This window comes from Alligator sinensis, unplaced genomic scaffold, assembly GCF_000455745.1.
Source record: "Alligator sinensis unplaced genomic scaffold, ASM45574v1 scaffold658_1, whole genome shotgun sequence".
Classification (NCBI taxonomy): Eukaryota; Metazoa; Chordata; order Crocodylia; family Alligatoridae; genus Alligator; species Alligator sinensis.
The window spans coordinates 546,682-566,304 of NW_005842109.1; the positions used below are offsets into that span (position 1 = coordinate 546,682).

General features: G+C 43.0%; 1 protein-coding gene across 1 annotated transcript in view; it reads left to right on the plus strand.

Annotated features, from left to right (window-relative positions):
• The first annotated feature begins 687 nt into the window (after positions 1–687).
• The window catches only part of SLC35A1 (solute carrier family 35 member A1), a 23,225-nt gene continuing 4,289 nt past the window's right edge, over positions 688–19,623 (plus strand). Inside the window, exons 1-7 of the mRNA XM_006024560.3 lie at positions 688–827; positions 4,625–4,802; positions 8,892–9,051; positions 10,715–10,867; positions 12,410–12,476; positions 18,359–18,535; positions 18,854–18,988. Coding sequence (XP_006024622.2) covers positions 752–827; positions 4,625–4,802; positions 8,892–9,051; positions 10,715–10,867; positions 12,410–12,476; positions 18,359–18,535; positions 18,854–18,988 — 946 coding nt within the window. The 5' untranslated portion in view covers positions 688–751. The remainder of the gene's footprint in view (positions 828–4,624; positions 4,803–8,891; positions 9,052–10,714; positions 10,868–12,409; positions 12,477–18,358; positions 18,536–18,853; positions 18,989–19,623) is intronic.

Sequence of the window (19,623 nt, forward strand, 5' to 3'; positions counted from 1 at the left end):
AGATGAATGACGAGGAATTCATTTAAATGAAAATAGAACCGGGGGACTGAGTCATGAAATCATCCCCTAGAGCCTACATGGAAAATAGAGGCCCAAAAAGAGGTGGTTGGGTTTAACTCGGGCTCATTGTCCTGTACTTGGACGCCTATCAGAACAGCTGCCTACGTGCACAGCTCCAATTCCTTGGGACTGGCCCAGGGAAAGGGTTAGCCTTGCCAGGTCTTAAATATGAAATTATCGTATTGGAAGCTCAAAATTATGTTATTTGCTGAGAAAGAATGGTACACCGAAAAATATGCAAATAACTATGCAAGTAAGTCTTATTTACTTTATATTGCTCGCTGTAAGCCATGGAGTGAGTGAGAACTGGGTCATCAAAGTTAAAGCATTTCTTTATTTCGAGGCAAGCAGTGTCGACACCAAACCCAAAAGTCAGTTAAGACTCCCTGAGAGTGCTGCATCAACTACCTGCCTCGAGTCGAAAGGCATGGTACATTTGGATAGTTTTACTGTTATTGATCGCACATCGTACAAGGGTTGACGTGCTCGTATAATTACGGTAACACCCGTACACCCGACCCGGCGCGAAGCTGCTCGCAAGGGCAAGGTTCCAGGCAGCGCGCATGCGCAGGAGCCCTTCTCTCCCCCCCCCCCCCCCCGGCCACGTGATGCTGTTCCGGAGGCGCCTTGGACTCTATGGTGACGGAGCCAGGCGGGCCGTTCTAGGCGGCCCCCCCGCCCTCTATGGTGAATGGGAGGAGCGGCGGGGCACGGCTCCAGTCCCGCGGTCTTGGCAGCTTCCCCGGGCACCATGGCGCCGCCGAAAGGTGAGGGGCAGGCGCCGCACGGGGGTAGGGGCCGCGGCTGCCCCTGAGCTTGGCCGGGGGGGAAGTGAGACCACCCGCCTCCTCCCCCCTCCCCGCCAGCGGAGAGAATGGAACGGCCCGTGGTGCGGGGCGGGCACCAGCCGGGAGCGCTCATCTCCGCGGGGCGGCCCTCACCCTGGGGCCGTGAATGGGCTTGACCTGCGCTGCGCTGGGCCGCCGGCCCGGGGAGAGGCCCGTGTCCACCCCGGCTAGAGTCGTGCACAGCGAGGGCGGGCAGGGACGTTGCGCACTTGGCCCAGCCCCTGCTCCAGCCCCAACTGCAGCGTCCCAGCGGGGCTCTGTCCAGCCGCAAAACCTCCCAGGATGGAGAGTCCCCTGTCTGTCTGGGTCACCGTTCCCGTGCCTCGCCACCCTGCGCGGGAGAGACCTTCCTGGTGCCAACCCGAAACCTCCCTTGCTGCCCGTCGAGACCGTTGCTCCTTGGTCTGGCAGCAGTGAGAACAGCTGCCCCGTCCTCTTTGTAACTCCCGCCCATTCGGGTAGTTGGAGGCTGCTTTTAAGTCCCCTCTCAGTCTCCTCTTCTCCAGACTAAATACGCCCCGTTTCTTCCTCCCAAGTCAAGGGCCCCAGCCCCCGATCCATTGAGAAAGTAACACCTAATTTCTCGGGACAAAAGAAAGGCAAAGCAGAGACAGGAGCGATGGACTGAGTGCACTTGGGGGATGCCGAGCAGCGCACGCTGGGCAGCACCCACTGTACCACATGGGCCTGTCTGACTCATGCAGCTCTTGGACGTTTATACATGTGCTCTGGGAGTGGGGGGCACTTTAATTAGAGAAGCTCTGAGAGCCACTCTGATTAAAGTGCCTGGAGGTCTTGTGTGTCAGCGTCCCTGCACTGAAAAATGGTGGCGGGGGTGCTTTAACTAAAGTCTGTCAAATGAGCAGGGACCCTGATACATGAGACACGAGTATGGTAATTACCATGCTCCTGCAGACTGATCAAGTCTGCTCCGACTACGGCATGCTGAAGCAGCTGAAGCAGCCTCTCTGCACGTGTGTAGGACCCCCACAGCAATGGTGATGTCCCTCCCCTTGTTAATAGAGGGAGTATTGGGTATGTGTCAGCTGAATCTGTGGGACAAACAGAAGACCGGACAGGGACAGGAGTGATGGTCAAAGGTTCAAAATGAGTGTGCTGAGGGGGGACGCCGAGCAGAGCACAGAGGGCAGTGCCCACTGTGTGACACAGGAGACTGGCAAGACAGACCTAGTGATTGGTAGTTCTGTGGTCTGACCTAGTAGTTCTTGCATTCTTAACAGTGGAGGCTAATTCAAGTTAGTTGTCATTCAAGCTATGTAAAAGGCTATCTCCCCTGCCTGTTTTGATGCGAGTCAAAACTCGGACAGTCAGCCGGTTTTAACAGATTAAACCAGTCTCATGTTCTTAGTCTTAGAAACTGGACAAATATCCCGTGTTGCTCAGACCATGACCTGTAGCAAAGTACTTTTAAATAGTAAGCAGGATGCTAAGTCCCAGGGCTCCTTTGTAGAAAACAAACCCTTAGAATAGTATAAACAATGAATTTTAAACTTCAGATTTTAAGTTGCTTCTTTTTGTTCTCAATTTAATTCAGTTTAGCTGATTAGGCTGGTCAGTTTTACTTTTTGGCTCTAGTGCTTTTTGCATGTGTGCAAAAAGCAAAAATTGTAATAAACTCCATTTGTGGCTTGTGAATCTGGTTTGGGCAAAGTCTAAATGCTCTTCCAAGAACTACTTGACTCTCCCCTTTGAAAATGGTTATTGATGTAGATGGGATATAATCTAGAAGGCTATAGCTAATTCACATGCTTGTAGCAGCAGATGCTCAAGCATACTTTGCAGAGATGGTCTGCAGAGATGGGTATCACAGCAGTCCATTTGTAGGGAATGTATTATTAGCTTACCCTGTGGCTATAGACAAGACTGTAGTCAGCCTGGGATCTGTGCTGCACTCAGCATTTGCAGGCACTGTGTGCAGCCTGGGTCCCAGACCAGCTGAGCAGGTGCTGCACGCAGTGCAGTCCCAGGTCTGCTGGGGTGGCCAGTGTGTGCAGCATTGCTACTGCTCTGCCTGGACTGTGGTGCATACAGCACCTGTTTTAGCTGCTCTGAGATCTGCACTTCACACAGTGCGGGTCCCAAACTGGCTGCAGCACCTGCCACTGGATCAGGTATGCTGAGGGAAGGGGATGGGCTCTGTGGACCTGATCTGGCCTGTGGACTGGCCTCCACCACAACCACGCTCTGTACCCTGTGTGGATCTGATCAGGGGCCAGATAGTGGGGCCCTGTGGGCCATGTTTGACACCCGTAGTGTAAGGAAATGTGTTTAATTCACAACCTGAAACAAAATACTGAGTACAAGAGACTGAGCTGTTCTACTAGTGCAGTGGTTCTCAGCCTTGTTAGAATTGAGGCAGTCCTCAGAAAATGCCAGCTCTTCACTCATTTTTTGACCATGGAAAAATAATAGAGCAACTCTCCTGTTGCAAGGAACACGGAAAGACCATGGCAAATCAGAATGTTTTTGACAGGATGGAGTAATATTTGAAAAACTTACCTTGTGCTGATTCACAAGGCTTACCTTGTGAATCACATATTGGTGTTTCACCCTGTGGCACCCTTAAAAGGATTTCATAGCACCACGGGGTGCCACTGCACGCTGGTTAAGAATCACTGCATTGGTGGGACGCATACCTGATGAAACTTAATTCGTCAGTGAAATTGATCTTAAAAGTTTTGGAAGGCTGAAACTTGGAGTATGTTATAAGGTGACCCTCACCAACAAAATTACACTGCATGCATAAAATAAAAGGAATTTATGTATCTAAAAAAAGATGTATACATTTTTTCATAGAACACTCTTTTTTCCTAATAGGAGTTCAGACAACTTTAGAAGTTCTAACTTGCGTTGTTATACTGTGGCGCACTGCCCCCCCCAGTAAATAAATATCCTAGTTAAAGGAGGCCCAAGGGCATTTACCTTCAGAATCTGTTCTTTTGAAATGGAAGGAATTCCCTTCCCACGTTAAAATAGAATTTACATGTTAAAAACTATCACACCTCTTACTACTTTCCTGAAATGATTATTCTCTCCCCTGCCCCCACAACCTCTTGCCTCCCAGTTTCTACTGCATATCAAACCTATCATTTCTGCCCCCAAAGCCTTTTGTTAATCTGAGAGTTCAGTAAATTTTGTCCGTTTGAGATTTTAACATACTGCATGCAGAGGATTAGTTATGCTTTTTGGGCTCAGTACTTGCTGTGTGCTTTAGGGGCAAAAAGGCACAATAGAGTGTACTGTATGTATCCAGTGTATGACATGGAACTCATCATGCACTGGAGATATATATATATATATATATATATATATATATATATATATGTCTTGGAGCGTATTTTTTATAAAGAAACTATATATATATATATATATATATATATATATGACTTGGAACGTATTTTTGGTAAAGAAACCCACCTCAAGTCAGATGCATCTGGTACTTTCCTATAGTCTTTTCTGTATTCTCAAAGTATTTTGCGGGTTCCATTTAGAATTATTAAATACAACAATGTGACTATTGTAAAATTACTGTACACTGCTACAGTGGGACTACATCGTATATGTGAGTTATTTAGTTTTTCAAACTCTCGGTTTCAGTTCTTAGTTTAGAATGGAGCACACCAAGTTGCGATTGCTGTAGCAAGCAGCTGTTGTCTGTCTCCCATACGTTACTGAGCTATTTTTTGGTCTTTCAGAGAATGTCACTATACTGTTCAAGTTGTACTGCCTGACGGTGATGACTCTAGTTGCTGCAACATACACTGTAGCCTTACGATACACAAGAACAGTGGAAAAAGAACTCTACTTTTCAACCACAGCTGTGTGCATCACAGAAGTTATCAAGTTATTCCTAAGTGTGGGCATTTTGGCTAAGTAAGTATGAGTACTAATCAGTGTCCTGGAGATGAATTATCACTTCCTCTGACTCAGTCTCCTTCACACTCATGCATCTATGTAAGTGCATGTGGAATACAGCCAGTTTTCTTTCTGGGCCTTATTTATTAAGCCGAACAGCGGTGGCACCGAGGAATGGTGCTATGAAAAGATTCAAGCATGTCACTACTTGTGAATGGTTCCTTCCTGAATCTCTTCAGTAAACTGCACAATATGCAGGTGTGTCCCTTTGCATATTTTACTAGTGTGCTTTGGACTAGGTTCAAGTGACAGTTTATATTGGCTATAAAATACCAGGCTTTCTGAGTTATTAGGCTAAATGAGGGCATACTTTTTCCTTAACTTTATGTGCATGTAAAACTCTTATATGTCCAGTAATCAGTTTCTCAAAACAATCCACAAACACCTTTACATTTCCCCTGACGTGTTCTAGAAACAGCAAGATGCTAGGTAGTAATAAGCTGAGTCCATGTATGAATGCCTGAATATGGGGAAACAGTCTGCCATTACAGTTTCTTCCTTTCCTTTCTTTTGCCATCAAAAAAAAACATTTTTAGCACACAGAAGAAATTTGACTGAAATGCATGCTCGGTACTATCAAAATAATTAGTTACTTGAGCATAAAACTCTGGGTTATTTGTTTATGTTTTAGTTCTTCATGTATGTCAGGGTGGATCCCACACTATAGATGTATATATACTTTGTGCGCGTGACAGAAACTGCTAGTCAGAAGATTCAGTCAGGATGTGAACTGCCCTCAGTAGTGTTTTTTCTTTTCTTTTTCTTACTGCTTGCGGCAGTGAGATAAGACGTACTGATACCTGACTGTCAATGCGTTTGATATTGTAGTAGCACTTCATGTCCCTGCCTTTGCTTCTCTCTCCCCCAAAGCTTTGGGGCACGGTGCCCTCCAAAGACTGGGATGGAAACTGTCTGAGGACAAAACTTTCAAGCCTCACATTGCCTTGAATCAACAGAAATCAGTAGACTGCTGTGCTGAAGGTTCCAGTGGGGCAGGTACCTAGAGTGCTTCCACTAATATCAGGCAGACAAGGTTCTTTGCATAGATGTGATATCTTTTATTAGACCAACTAAATAGTTGGAAAATTGTTCTTTTGGGCACAAATAACCTTCAGGCATAAAGAGAGTCCACTAAGATCAATATCAGCATCAGTGGAATGGGTATAAACCACACTGGGTACTACCTTTTGCATTGAGATGTCCTCTGGTACTGGTTCCCTCCATGGTACCAACAGCTTGTGCGGTCTGATTTCCCTACGGTGGTACTGTTGCCAGGACCTGCCTGGACCTTGCACTGACCAGGGAACTATTGTGAGTGGTGGAGACCTGTGGACTTCTACAGATCCCAACCTTTGACTCCCTGGGACTGGGCCCACCAGCTGCCCATGTACATATGGGATTTTACCTTTGCCCTTTTTTGAGCTACTGTTTTTTCTTCTTAGGCTTTGGTGTCCACAATCAAGGATGAAGAAAAATAATCTCTCTCTTCAGTGCCTTGCCTGGTTAAACCCCAGTCATCTGAATGCCAAAACAAGCAGTTGCCAGACACGTAGCCACACCAGTGTGGCTGCTCTACCTTTTATGCCCTCAGAGGGGAGCATGAAGAAGTGGTGGGCGTATATGTGGTTATGATGAATGTTGTAATCAAAAGAATCTGGTCGTGTGTGTGTGTATGTATGTGTAAGGGGGGGTGGATACAGGCTCATGTATGTCTACACCAGGTGTAGGCAACCCCCAGCATGGTGCCAGCGTGGCACACAAAGGCATTTTGCTTGATGCGCATGCCTCGGAATGGATGGTAGGGAAGCGGCTGCACTGCCACAACAAGAATTGGGCCCCTCTTGGCTGCCTTGCTATCCGCCCCTGGTATGCCAACATCTTCCAAGTTGAGGTTGTGAGTGTTTTTGGCAGTCTGTCCAAAAATGTTGCCAACCCCTGATCTACACTGACTATAGAGAGATTAGTTGTACTAGTCTGAAGTTGGAAAGAAGGCAGGATACATATAAGCTGCATCTCTGCCCTGCCTTCTACATAGACTGCAGTTTCTCCAGGGACTGTGTTTATTGTAAGATAAATGACCAAACTGATTTGGGAATTGGTGAGAGTCGATGAGTTTCTACCTTTAATTAAAGAGCACCTGCACTTGCTGTCACTTGTATTTAACTTTGAAACATCAAAGCTGATAGCTATTTTAAGATGTTAACAAATCATAGGCTGGACTCAGAAAGGGTCTGCTCTTTTGGTATAATGTGGAAGAGGCATGGGTAGCACAATACAGAAATTGGAGTTTTAAGATTGTTTGCTTGAATTCTTAACCCGGTTTTACTTGTGGGGCCTTAAACATGCATGGATAAAACTACGTCATGCTTCGAATGAATGTGAAATGACTCTCCCTTTTGAAATGAAGAGCAGTTGTAATTTCAAGCCAGTGGTTAAAACTTTTCGAAGTCCAGGCACCCCTCCCACTTTTTTTTAATGTGGTGGCATCCCGTGTTGAGAACCACTGTTGGTGCTGCCTCAGTAGTACTCAACTGGGCAGGTGAAACTGCCCCATATGTCTACTGCACAGCCAGCCTGGGAAGAGCTACAGCATGCATGCACTTCGGCTACATCAGGGCTCTCTGATAACCCTAAAGCATGACAAGTTTGTTGGTTTGGGCTGTAGCCCTTCTCAGTCCCACCCCATTCCCACTCTTGCTTCTCCTAGAAACTGGAAGTGCACAGGTCCTACCTACATGACTTGTCTGTGGGAGGAGTGTGGGGGGAGGGAGAGGAAGGGAGGGGAAACCAGACTAAGAAGGGCTACAGCCTGAGCCAGCTCTCCTGTCTAATAACCCTAAAGCAGGACAAGAGAGCTGTCCTGCTGCAGTAGGAGCATGTGTGATACAGCCCTGCACACAGGACAGTTTTACCTGACAGCCTGATGCTGCACCTGTCTGGCACCCCTGAGGGAATCTCATCGCCCCCTATTTGAGATCCAACAGTTTAAGCTGTGTATTTATTTAGTTTACTGGAAGAAAATAAGCCTAGAATACTCCTGACCACCTGGACCCTAAACTAGTAATTACTTTGTCCAGAATCCCAAAAGATTTACAGCTTCGTGAGTTGAACCAAGAAAAGCCAAATTGATTTACAGGCTATTGTTTTATTTTGGATTAATGTGAACAAATGATTATTTCTTTCACATATCTTGTCCCATGAAAAAATGGAATGGTTCCAAGTTAAACTTAGCACCAAGGATCAAATGTGAGCCAAAACACCCTCGTATTGAGAGTCAGTGATCCAGCCCAGAGCTGCCAATGCTCTTCAGCCACCCTGGGCAGGTACTTCAGGGTCCTGAGAGGCCTGATTCTGTGCACCCTGAGAATTCCTGTGCAGGATTGGGTCTTTCAAGTCCTGGGAGCATCTGCTCAGCTTTCCCTGTTTACAGAGACACACCCCTAGGATAATGCAGGATCAGGCCCCTCAAGCCCCAGGAGAACATATTACCTATTGTCCCGCAGCATCAGTGGGTAGGGCAACAGGTGACTTGGTTTTCCACAGTGAAGCAAATCAGCTGTGCTGGGATACATTGTGGCACAGCTGGTCTGCTTCATTTGGCACTGTCTTTGAGGTGCAGCCCAGAGTCTTACCTGTAGTTTGAATTTGGTCTGGAAACTGCAGATGAATTCTCTGACTTAAAAGTTCAGTGTTAGTAGCAAGGATGTGCAGTCTTTTGTCTTACTCAGTGCAATTTATTACTCAGCACCGAAACAAGCAACTAACATTATACAGACTGTGCAACTCTATGCTGCTGCTGAACATGTGTTAATACAGCTAATCTTTATCATCTCAGTTTGTTCCTGCTTTTCATGGTTTGTACCTTCTTGAAACTTCAATGGCTATTTATTTTTCAGCGTAATTTCTGTTTCAGTGAACAGGGGATACCAGCCAGTTATGAAAAGCAAGTCTTTAAAGTCTTCCCAAGGGCCTTGCCAATGCTGTTTAACATTATTTTCAAATATCAGTGTAAATAAGTCAAACGGTTGTTTTAAACTTTCTTTACAGAGAAACAGGAAGCTTGGGAAGGCTGATATCATCCTTAAATGAAAACATACTAGGCAGTCCTATGGAACTGGCAAAACTAAGTGTTCCATCAGTGGTGTATGCTCTGCAAAACAACATGGCTTTCTTGGCTCTTAGCAATTTGGATGCAGCAGTCTACCAGGTAACTGGCATCATGGTTTGGGACTCTGGTCTTCGGTTCCTTTGTTTGTTTTTTTCCCTACATTTAGTTTTGGCTCCTTTAGTGTCTTATAGAAAAACCGATGTCTCGTTCTAGCAGAGATGCAGTGCATGGCATAGTACAAGAACACATCAAGACAGTCCCCTTAGAGGATGGTGAAAGACATGATGCAGTGGCAGGCCCAGACACAAAAATTGTATAGTTGTCCCTGAAAATAGTTTCCCCTCCTCCAGCCCCCACTGAAGAAGATATAAAGCTTTTAAGGAGATTTCTATGAGTATGAGGATCTTTGTGGCCTGTACAAAAATGCAGATGTGGAGCTTCATACTTTGATATGAAATGTGATATACATTTGTGCAAGAAATGATAGTTTAGCCACAAAATAAATTTGAAAAAAGTTCCCATTCTTTGTAAAGGAAAATATTCATTGGATTCCTATTACATTGTATATAGCCACACCTAAGCTGATTTGCCATGCCCTTTCAGTATGCAGTTAAAAGCAGCTGTGGTGATCAACAGAAATAATGCTGGTTGTAATTCATAGCATGTTCCAGACGGTATAAATTTTCCAGACGGTATAAATTTTAAGCTCCTTGAGGGGGACGGTATAAATTTTAAGCTCCTTTTTATTTTTTCTATTTTTGGTGTTTGGCCAAAACTAAGTTTTTTGAAAACTTCTTATCAGTTTGAGCAATGAGACTGACCTGATAAATGATTTAGCTGGAAGATACTTAGATATTGCTGTGATGAGTGTGGTAGCAGAACCCCATAGAAGAGAAAAAAAATTGCTTGCAGTTGGTGCTGTGACCTACAATCTTTACTGTGATGTGTGTTACTAGAAAGCCTGAAGAGGCCATCTATTTAGAGTCCTTGGAGGAAAAAAATGAAATTCAACTATATTTGTAAGCAAACAATATACCACAAACAAATATGTTAAAATAACTCCAGTTATTAATAAAACTTTCATGAAAACTGTAACAAAAACAGAAAAACCCTGAAAATCATAATACTGATATATCAAAATGTGCCTTACACTTTATTAACTATCATAACTCTGATCCATTAGACAAACATGCATGTCACTAATATTCCATACACAGAAGTACAGAAAGAAAACACAAGAGCTGCAAAGGAAAGCAGTCAAGTCAAAAGATGCCAAGTTTAAGTGCATTTTGGGCATGCTGCTTACCTGAAACCACTGCTGGCTTGTTCAGTGGCCAAATCGGGTAGTGTGCAGTGAGCAAAAAAATGATGCAATATTGATTTTTTTTAAATAACTTAAGACGGAAGCAAAGGTGAAGAGTGCACACGGTACAGCTACAGTTTGCCAAGCCAAGATAAAAAAATGATTTACTCAGATAACACAATGCTTTAAAAGGTTCTTTGTCAATACCATTATACTCACAAGTCTGTGGCTGCACATAGTCTGATCAAGAAAAGCCAAATTCTGCTTTGGTATGGATTAATTTCAAATTGACATTGCTGTAATTGCAAATGAGATTCCTTCCAGGAGGAGGAGGCTGCAGAGATCAGCAAGGGATTCGTATAGGTTTCATTCTCCAATATCAGACTGCAGTCTAGAATAGAGTTCAACATTTTACTCATTATAACCACATTCTGTGTCTGCTATGTTCACTTCTTTTAGGTTACCTACCAGTTGAAGATCCCTTGCACAGCCTTATGTACTGTCTTAATGCTAAACCGCTCCCTTAGTAAATTGCAGTGGTTTTCTGTCTTAATGTTGTGCGGTGGAGTTACTCTTGTTCAGTGGAAGCCTGCTCAAGCTACAAAAGTACAAGTAAGGCTTGTCATTTAAATACATTCTATATTCTGTGTGTGCTTTATCTGAAACATCAGGCTGCCTCTAAGCTGCACTTTGCAGGGGTGTTATGAAATAGGTCTGTTTAACTGTTGAGTGGCCAGGGGCCCTGTGGGCAGCATTATCCCACCCCCAAGGGCAGGGGCAGGGGCAGGGGCAGGGGTAGGGGCAAAGGCAGAAAGTGGAAGTTGGAGGAAGGAGTGAGAGCCTGGAGATCCTGCCTGCAGCACCTAGGTGGAAGCCCATGGGCCAGGAGTTAACTGTATGTGGAAGGCTGTATGAGGCCCATGGGCCACTAGTTGTACAGCTCTGCCGTGCCATGTTATCCCATAATGTTAGGGCTGTGCTTCGTAGGCATGTATCCTTTTTCTTTTACCACTCATATCTGATAACATAAAATGTTAGCTGATCATTCAGTTATTTCTAATCTGATGTATACCAGTTTGGACAGGCATGTTATGCTGCCACATCGTATACCATTTTTGGAAAGGGAGCACAAGTTGCTGCTGAAAAAAGAAAACAAACTTAATATATTGGCAAATGCAACAGCTTAAAAAGGTATCTCAGTAATGTACTCATCTTGGCAACTGTCAGTGAGTATACTTGAAGATGGCAATGAGAGAGCTATTTCGTTCCTCATTCCACCTGTGTCTTCTGTTAATGTGAGCACTTAAAGCCATATTTTAGGCAGATGTGGCAGAAGTCTATTTCACCTAATGGATGATTATAAAATGCAGCTTAAAACTAACTAAACTGTCAGAGTGATTCTGTTATGCCCTCATAGGAATAGGATAGCCCTCCAGAGATGCAGTAAAATCTCCCTTTGCTTATAATGGTGGCATTTACACACCCACGGGGGTACAGAATTGCTGCTACACTTCAGCTGGGTAACTCAGAGTTAGCCTCAAGCTCCACTTTGGTCGTTCACTGGTGAAAAAGTATTCTGCTAAGGGTGTTTTCTTTTTTCAGTGATTCTTAGTTGCCAGTGTTCAGCATCTCTGAAAAGGTTACTTGTTAGGATGCCCTTGTGTAGTCATAAAACTTGAAAGACTGGACATAACCATTGTGGTAAACTGAAATACTGTGCCTCTGGGGTTGCTAATGCCCACTTGCAAGGAAATTGAGGGTTTAAGATTTATAAAGTACCTAACTGTGCAGATGGATAGCATATGTGAAGTGTTGCATCAAGACAAGGGAAAATAAGGAAAGCATGTGTGAGAGATGAGATTGTAAAAGAATGTTAGTTGTTTGCCTGTATGGCATTTTTATATACTGTACCAGAATATTTCCCAGCTTGTTAAAATATACTTAGCAAATCGAACCCTGCATCTAACTGTATTCAGGGAAGTTGAACTATTTTAAGCTTCAGGGTAGGTTTGACTACCTCCACGTACTTTATGTTGTAATAAAATCCTAATATACCTGCTGTTATTAACCAATTGGTTTGTGAAGTAATTATGCTAAGTAATTAGTATAGTAACATAACTAATGTACTATCTGTTTTTATGATTTGTGTTGCAGGTGGAACAGAATCCGTGGTTAGGGTTTGGAGCTGTAACTATTGCTGTATTGTGTTCAGGATTTGCAGGTAAAGCATTATTTTACAGGACAGCTCATTTCAAAAGAGAACCTTTTATAATGGTAAAACTAAAACAAATCCTGTCTTGTGTGATTTAATCATATTTGTTGATCAACAAGACAAAATGAGGCAAAGACTTACCACTCATGGCCCATAATTACTTTCTGTGTGCAATGGTTGTAACATTAGACTTCTGGCACCGTAATTACTTAGATAGACAAGCATAATATTTAAAAACAATCTATGCTGATTTCAAAACTGTCTTGGAAAAGAAATAGTAACCCACCACCCTTCAAATGCCTTCAGTCAGTTTAAAGGAAACTTAGTGACTTGTACAGTTTTTTCATGCTATTGCCTTTTGGAGGTTACTGTGGTATGCATGTAAAAGGCTTCCAATCTTTCCAGTGGGCAGTTAAGCTCCTCCATAAATTTTTTTGCTGGCTGAGCATCTGGAATGAGCCCTTTCTTGCTTCCATGAGAGGTGTTTAAAGTGAGAGGGGTTTATATGTAATTGAGATGGTAAGATAGGCAGCAGAATGATAAAAGACTTTCTTTAAAACATGGAATTTCCTCTTCAAGGAGAAGCTCTTGCTTTTTTTCTGTCCTTTCACAATGCAAGAACCAAAGAACTGCAGTAGGTGAGCTGCCAGAGGAAAAGTGCAGTTTTTTTGGATTGCATAATTTAAATTTGTTAACAGGGCTGTGGAGGAGCAAATATTTTTCTTGCTTTAAATGATAAGACTTCTGGCTTTAAGTTATAAATACACTAGAGCAGGGGTCAGCAACCCCCGGCATGCATGCCAAACATGGCACGTGAGATCATTTTGTTCAGCACGCCACCGCCAGCCTGGGCTCTGGGCAGCTGCTACCAGCCACGGAGCCCAGGCTGCTCCCAGCAGGTGGCTTGAAGGCTGCAAGCTCTGCTGGGAGCAGCCCAGGCTCCGTGGCTGGCAGCAGCTATCCAGAGCCTGGGCCGGCTGCAGCCAGGAGGCTGCAAACAGCTCCTCCGGGCCCCAGCTTCAGCTCCGTATTGCCAGCAGGTGTACACATGCCTCAGAGTGGACGGTGGGGATAGGGCCTGAGGCAGCGCAACCCTCCCCCACTGTCCACTCTAGGTACACGTGCAGTCACCACCAGCATGGAGCTGATGCCAGGACTCTGAAGTCTGGTGCAGCTGTTTGCAGCCTTCCTGCTGCCTGCTGCAGCTGTTCAGAGCCCAGGCTTGCTACAAACAGCTGAGCTGGGCTCTGGAGGCCCGTCATCAGCTCTGTGTTGGCAGCTACTGCATGTGCACCTCAGAGCAGACAGTCAGGGAGAGGCCAGGTTTGCGCTGCCTCAGGCCCCTTCCACCATTCACTTTGAGGCACACGTGCACCTGCTAGTATGGAGCTGATGCCACAGCTCCAGAGCAAGGAGGGTGCTAGCTGCCTCCCAGTGGTGGGGCTGGGCCAGGAGGTTCCACTCCTCCCAGTGCTGCCACTGCTGTCTGCCCACCCTGCACAGGCTTCTCTCTCTCCCCAGAGAAGCACAGGGGCTGTGGCAGGCGCAGGAGATTGTCAGGTTGGACATTGTCCAGTAGCCCAGCAGACCAGCTCTGTGTGCACATGCATTTGGTTCTGTGCATTCGTCTGCCTCTGTCTGATTCTGTGTGTCTGTGTGTGCATGTGTCTGTTCTGTGTGTGTCTGGTTATCTGTGTTTCTGCACCTGTGGTTCTGTGTGCGCACACGTCTGGTTCTCTGCGTGCCTGTGTATGTGTCTGGTTCTCTCTCTTCTCGCCTTTTTCTCTCTCTCTTTGTCCTCTTTTCTTGTTCTCTTTTTTCTTTTGCTTTCCTCTTTTTTCTCCTCTTTCTTTTTTTTTCTCATCGCAATATGCTTAACAAAAAAGGAATACACAACAACAAAGGTAGTATATGAAGTTTTATTTATTGTCACCAGGTTTAGAATTTTTAGAAAACCTGGTATTTACAGTAAAAAATAAAAATGGCAATTTTTATGATTATTACCTATATTAATATGCAGCACATTCTGCCATGTACCCCCTGCCCTGGTTTTGTTTTACTGACATGCCGGCACTCTGGCACCTCATAAGGTAGACATTGTGGCTTTTTTGGCACGCTGGCCAAAAACGTTGCCTACTCCTGCGCTAGAGTAATTGAATGCAAATTCTTCACTGTCTCTCTTAAGTGCATTGTTACCAACCACTTCTAGTTTGGTACGTAAATATGGAGCGTCCTGTGAGACTTGTGCATTAGTAGGTATGCTCATTGCTAGTCACAGACAACAGTCTCTAGCATTGTTTCGTAAATAAGGCTTTCTTTAGCTCTAGCCTTTCCTAGGCTAAAAAAATAATTAGTACAAATAATTCTAGTAGCTGCTTCTGAGCCCCAGTCACTTGACTCCCAATTGTCAAGTGAAATAACATACCTCGGCCCTTGCTATTCTTCCTCCAACAACCTGAGGAAATAGATGGGCCTGAAGGCCAACAAATTTCCTGCTCCTCAGGACCAGGCACTTCTATGTGATGCTTCAGAAGGTTCTTTTCCTAGAATAAAAGAGCTCCAGCTGAAGTTCTTCTCCAGCTAAAACTATGGCAATAAAGCATAAGAAAAGAGAGGCAATATCATCAGTATGAAGATCTCCAGCCATTTGGGGTTTTAAAGGTTCAGATTTAGTTGTATACAGAATTACTGTGAAGTCAGCCTAGGTTTCAGTATACTCCTGTTACATACTGCCATTTAAAATCATCGTAAAAGCAAGCTGCTGTATTTTCTATTAGCTTCAGTTTCTGGGACTGTCAGTCCAGAGTGTTGCATTTTTTTAGGAAAGCTCATATCTGAGAGAGGGTTGGAATCCCTTTTCACGCAAAGTTTGAAAAAAGACTACTTAAAGCTCTGCTATTGTGACAGTTTAAAAATAGTTGAGGAGCTGTCAGGTCTTAAAAATAATGAATTTGCCAAGTATAAATTGATAGAGTTCCTTAATATTAATATGCATGAAACATAATCTCCTGGACACTATCTCCATTTTGTTTTTTAAATGCATGTGACTGTTTTGTACATGTAGAAAATCTGGCATATTACTAGTTTGAAAAGAAACCTTTTACATTTGTGGTATTCTGTGTTTGTAGTATTTATCAGTTCTGTTGATTTTGAAGCAAATTATTGGATAGTTGATGTAAAGTAAATCAGCGTGTGAGACGATTCATTTTTCAACTAACTGCAAGAAGTCCACATCAGTGGATTTAAAAAAAAAACCTTTAAAAAACTTTTAAACAAAAAATTAAACAGACCTGAGACCATAATGCATTTAATAATCACTATATCAATAACATGATTATTTTGTTTAGACTTTAGAATATACCTGCACAATAATTTCCCTTTTTTAACATTTTGCATTTAAACACATGCAGGTATAAACCTGTTCGGTATGTATCCTACTATTTGTTGTGGTCCAAATATTCATTGTATCCTTCACAAGTTAAACTGATATTTGGGGTGGGGGTGGGTGGGGGGGTGCTGATCTTCAGAGAAGCTAAGCAATTGTAGCTCTGTTCAGGAAAGAACTGGTGCTGTGTGGCATGATCTCTGTTGTATGAGCACATGCGCCTTCCATTCTACCCTTTTTCAGTGGCAAAAGTAAAGTAACACTTAGGAAAGAAAAGCAGTATCTAAAAACATGGAAAACTGGAACTAGCAAGCAATATAAATTATAAGTTGCCAAGTATAGAAAACTGATAAGGGAAGATAAAAACAGGGAAATCTATCAGTAGTTGATAAGAACTTGTTACTTTGCCCTTTTAGTACTCTAGGAACCAAGATATTGAATTGGCTTATTATGGAAACATAAAAATGTAAATGATGCAGAGAAGACAAGAATGTTAAATATTTGCTCTGTAGTTGGAAACAAACAAGAGGATGTATTCTTAGATGAAGATGGTGAATTTATTAGTAACTAAAGAGATGTTAACAACTATCCTAGAGATAAACCATTTTTGAACTGGTGGAGCTGGCTAAAAGCCCACAACTCTTAGAATAGACTGAGATCACTAGCGCACTGATAACTTTTATTAAAGCTTGAAATTCAGAGGAAATTTGAGAAAAACTAAGGAATACAAATGTTGTGACAATATTAAAAACAGCAAGTGGCATGATTGGATAGTTGGAGGCCAGTTAACTTGACATCAGTCCTGAACAAAATTATGAAGACTAATGTATGTTTCAATTAATAAAGAAATATAATCAGTACTTGTCAGCATGACATTTTGGAATGCTGGTCTTGTTGAACAAACCTGATGGCATTCTTTTGATGAGATTACAAATGTGGTTTATAAAGAAAATACAAATCTTTGCAGTTATCATGATGCCTCAGAGAACCTAGGCATAGACCCAGGACTTTCTTGGGCTGTGGGCCATACAAACACTGTGCCTGCTTTGATGGAAGTCCAAGCCTAGGACAATTAGACTTGGGATAAAACTGTTTTTTACTCAGACTGGAAACACAATCCTGCTTAATCTAATACTTAGGGTAAAAACAGTGGACGGTGGTAAGATTTTTCCCTGGACAAAACCTTTTATTCCAGGATCCACCCTACACACAGTACAAGCCCATTGTTCCACATTAAGTCTTGTGAAGTACCGAGATAACCTTGATTTGTCTGGATAAGGAATTCATTTGAGTTAGTTGCCATTCAAGATGCTGTGTAAATCAGTGGTTCTCAATCAGGGCTCCATGGCCTTCTGGGGGACTGCAGGCAGGTTTCAGGGAGGTCTGCGAGGGGGCTGTGGATCTGGTACTGTTGTGATCTCTGAGGTCAGCTGGGCCTGGGCTGAGCCTGCCACCACTGCTGTCAGCAGGTTCATGGAAAACATTAGATTTTCCTTTAAAGGAGGAAAATGTGGGAAACCATGGGTTTCCCCTTGCAGGCTGGCAGTGTTTCAGGGTAATTACCACACTCCAGCAGATTCCAGCCTCGCATGTGCTGAAAAACGGCGAGGGGGCATTTTAACTAAAGCCCCATGCTGAAAAATGGCAGTGGGGGCGCTTTAACTAAAGCCCATTGAACAAGCTGCCATTTTTCAGCATGGGGACATAGATGCATGTGACACTTTGGGCACTTACAGCCACTCTAATTAAAGCACCCCTCCACCTCCTGGAGCATGTGTATGCCAAATAGTACTAGACTTTCTGATAGAAAAATTAGCATTATGCAAAGTACACATTTAAAGAAATAAAAACTGGCTCATGGACTTATCTTTGGGTAGTTGTTGTACTATGCATGAGGTTTTAATGCTCTCCATCTACTATCTAGAAGTAAAAATAAAATCACTCTTGATGACATGCAGATAACAGACTGTCAGAATCTTAAATAATGAGGAAAAAGTCTTGGGGAGCTATAGGGATCACTGTAAACAAGATCCATTCATACAAAATGGATTAATGTCGCCAAGTGTATAACCAAGGAATACAAGTTCAAACCATTAAACCAATGGTTTTCAGCCTTTTTTCATCTGTGGGCCCCTAAAACATTTAAAATAGAGGTGCAGTCATCTTCAATAGTCATTTTTCACAGAGCCCTTAGACATAGTCTGCAGACCCCTAGGGGTGCACGGATCACAGGTTGAAAAATCAGCGGATTAAACTATCAAGGGAAGCAGTAGGTAGTTCAGCTCTTGATTCAAATTAAGAACAGTCATTTTCTAGAAGATCAATTTCAATAAAACAGATAATTGGGCTCAATACAGAGCTAACTCAATGAAATGTAATGAGTTGTGTTATATTGGAGGTCAAATTAGATGATCTTAACGTCTTTTTAAATTAACCTATATGAATCCCTGAGTCTTAGAATGACATCTGAATTCTTTATGAAATCTGTCTGTCTCTCTCCCTTTAGGAGTCTATTTTGAGAAGGTACTAAAGAGTTCGGATACTTCCTTGTGGGTGAGGAATATCCAGATGTACTTGTCTGGGATTGTGGTGACTTTAGGTGGTGTCTACATATCAGAAGGAACTCAAGTTCTTGAGAGAGGATTTTTCTATGGCTATACATATTACGTCTGGTTTGTCATTTGTAAGTATTTGCCATCCTGTTTGCTGTACAGCCTTATTGGATATAGCTAGTTTTACTTTTAATATATAACCTATCTGCATAAAACTCACAGGCTCAGAGCATTCCCTTGCTTTTCTAAAGAAATTAGTTCCTCTGCAACTGCTTTTTCCATACAACCTGAACTACTGAGCAACCAACATTTTGGTTGCATCTAATCTGCTAGATGCCATTTCATGGTATGGTTTTAAATAGTGCATTATCAAGATTCAGATAATAGTGTAAATAAAACATGCACCTTTTCCTGTTCAGACTAATAATGACATCCTGCTTGCTTCTCAGTTCTTGCCAGTGTTGGAGGCCTCTACACTTCTGTTGTTGTTAAATACACAGACAACATCATGAAAGGCTTTTCTGCAGCAGCTGCCATTGTCCTTTCTACTGTTGCATCAGTGATGCTCTTTGGCTTACAGATAAGTAAGTTGCGTTTTTGGTTCTTCAAAGCAAACTCCTAATACAAATTCAGTCTTCTTGGGTAGGCTGGTTACAATACACACAATTCATGTGCTTTTGAGGATTTTTTTCCCCATCCCTACCTGGGGAATGAAACAGTAAACAGTACTCTGACCATAATCTCTCTTAGATGCTTCAGTCTTATGAGTTTCTGAAGTGCTGGATCACTTTGTTCTAAGAGAGGGTGGAGTTTTGTGAGGAAATAGGAGGAATTTACATCTAAAGGCTGTTTATCAAAAAAGTGTACTGGAGCCTGCAATTTTAAGGGGAAAGGTTTTAATCTCTCCTCCACGCCAATTTCTGAACCAACTTCTGAGGTTGCTACAGTACTTTTAACTGAACTAGTCCTAACTGCTTAATTGTTTTTAGTTATTTCTGAAAGGAAGGTGCCCTGTAATGGTAATCATTGCAGTGTGTGTAATAATACCAGTTACCCTCTTTTTTTATTGTGCTGTTGCTACCACATGGTTGAATGGCTCAGCAGATATTGGGCTCCTGACTTATACAATAAGCATCCTGAGGGAAGGATCTGATGGTCTTAAAGAAGGATTTTTTTGGACATTTTCCACTGTATTTGCTATTTTATATACTCATGGTTC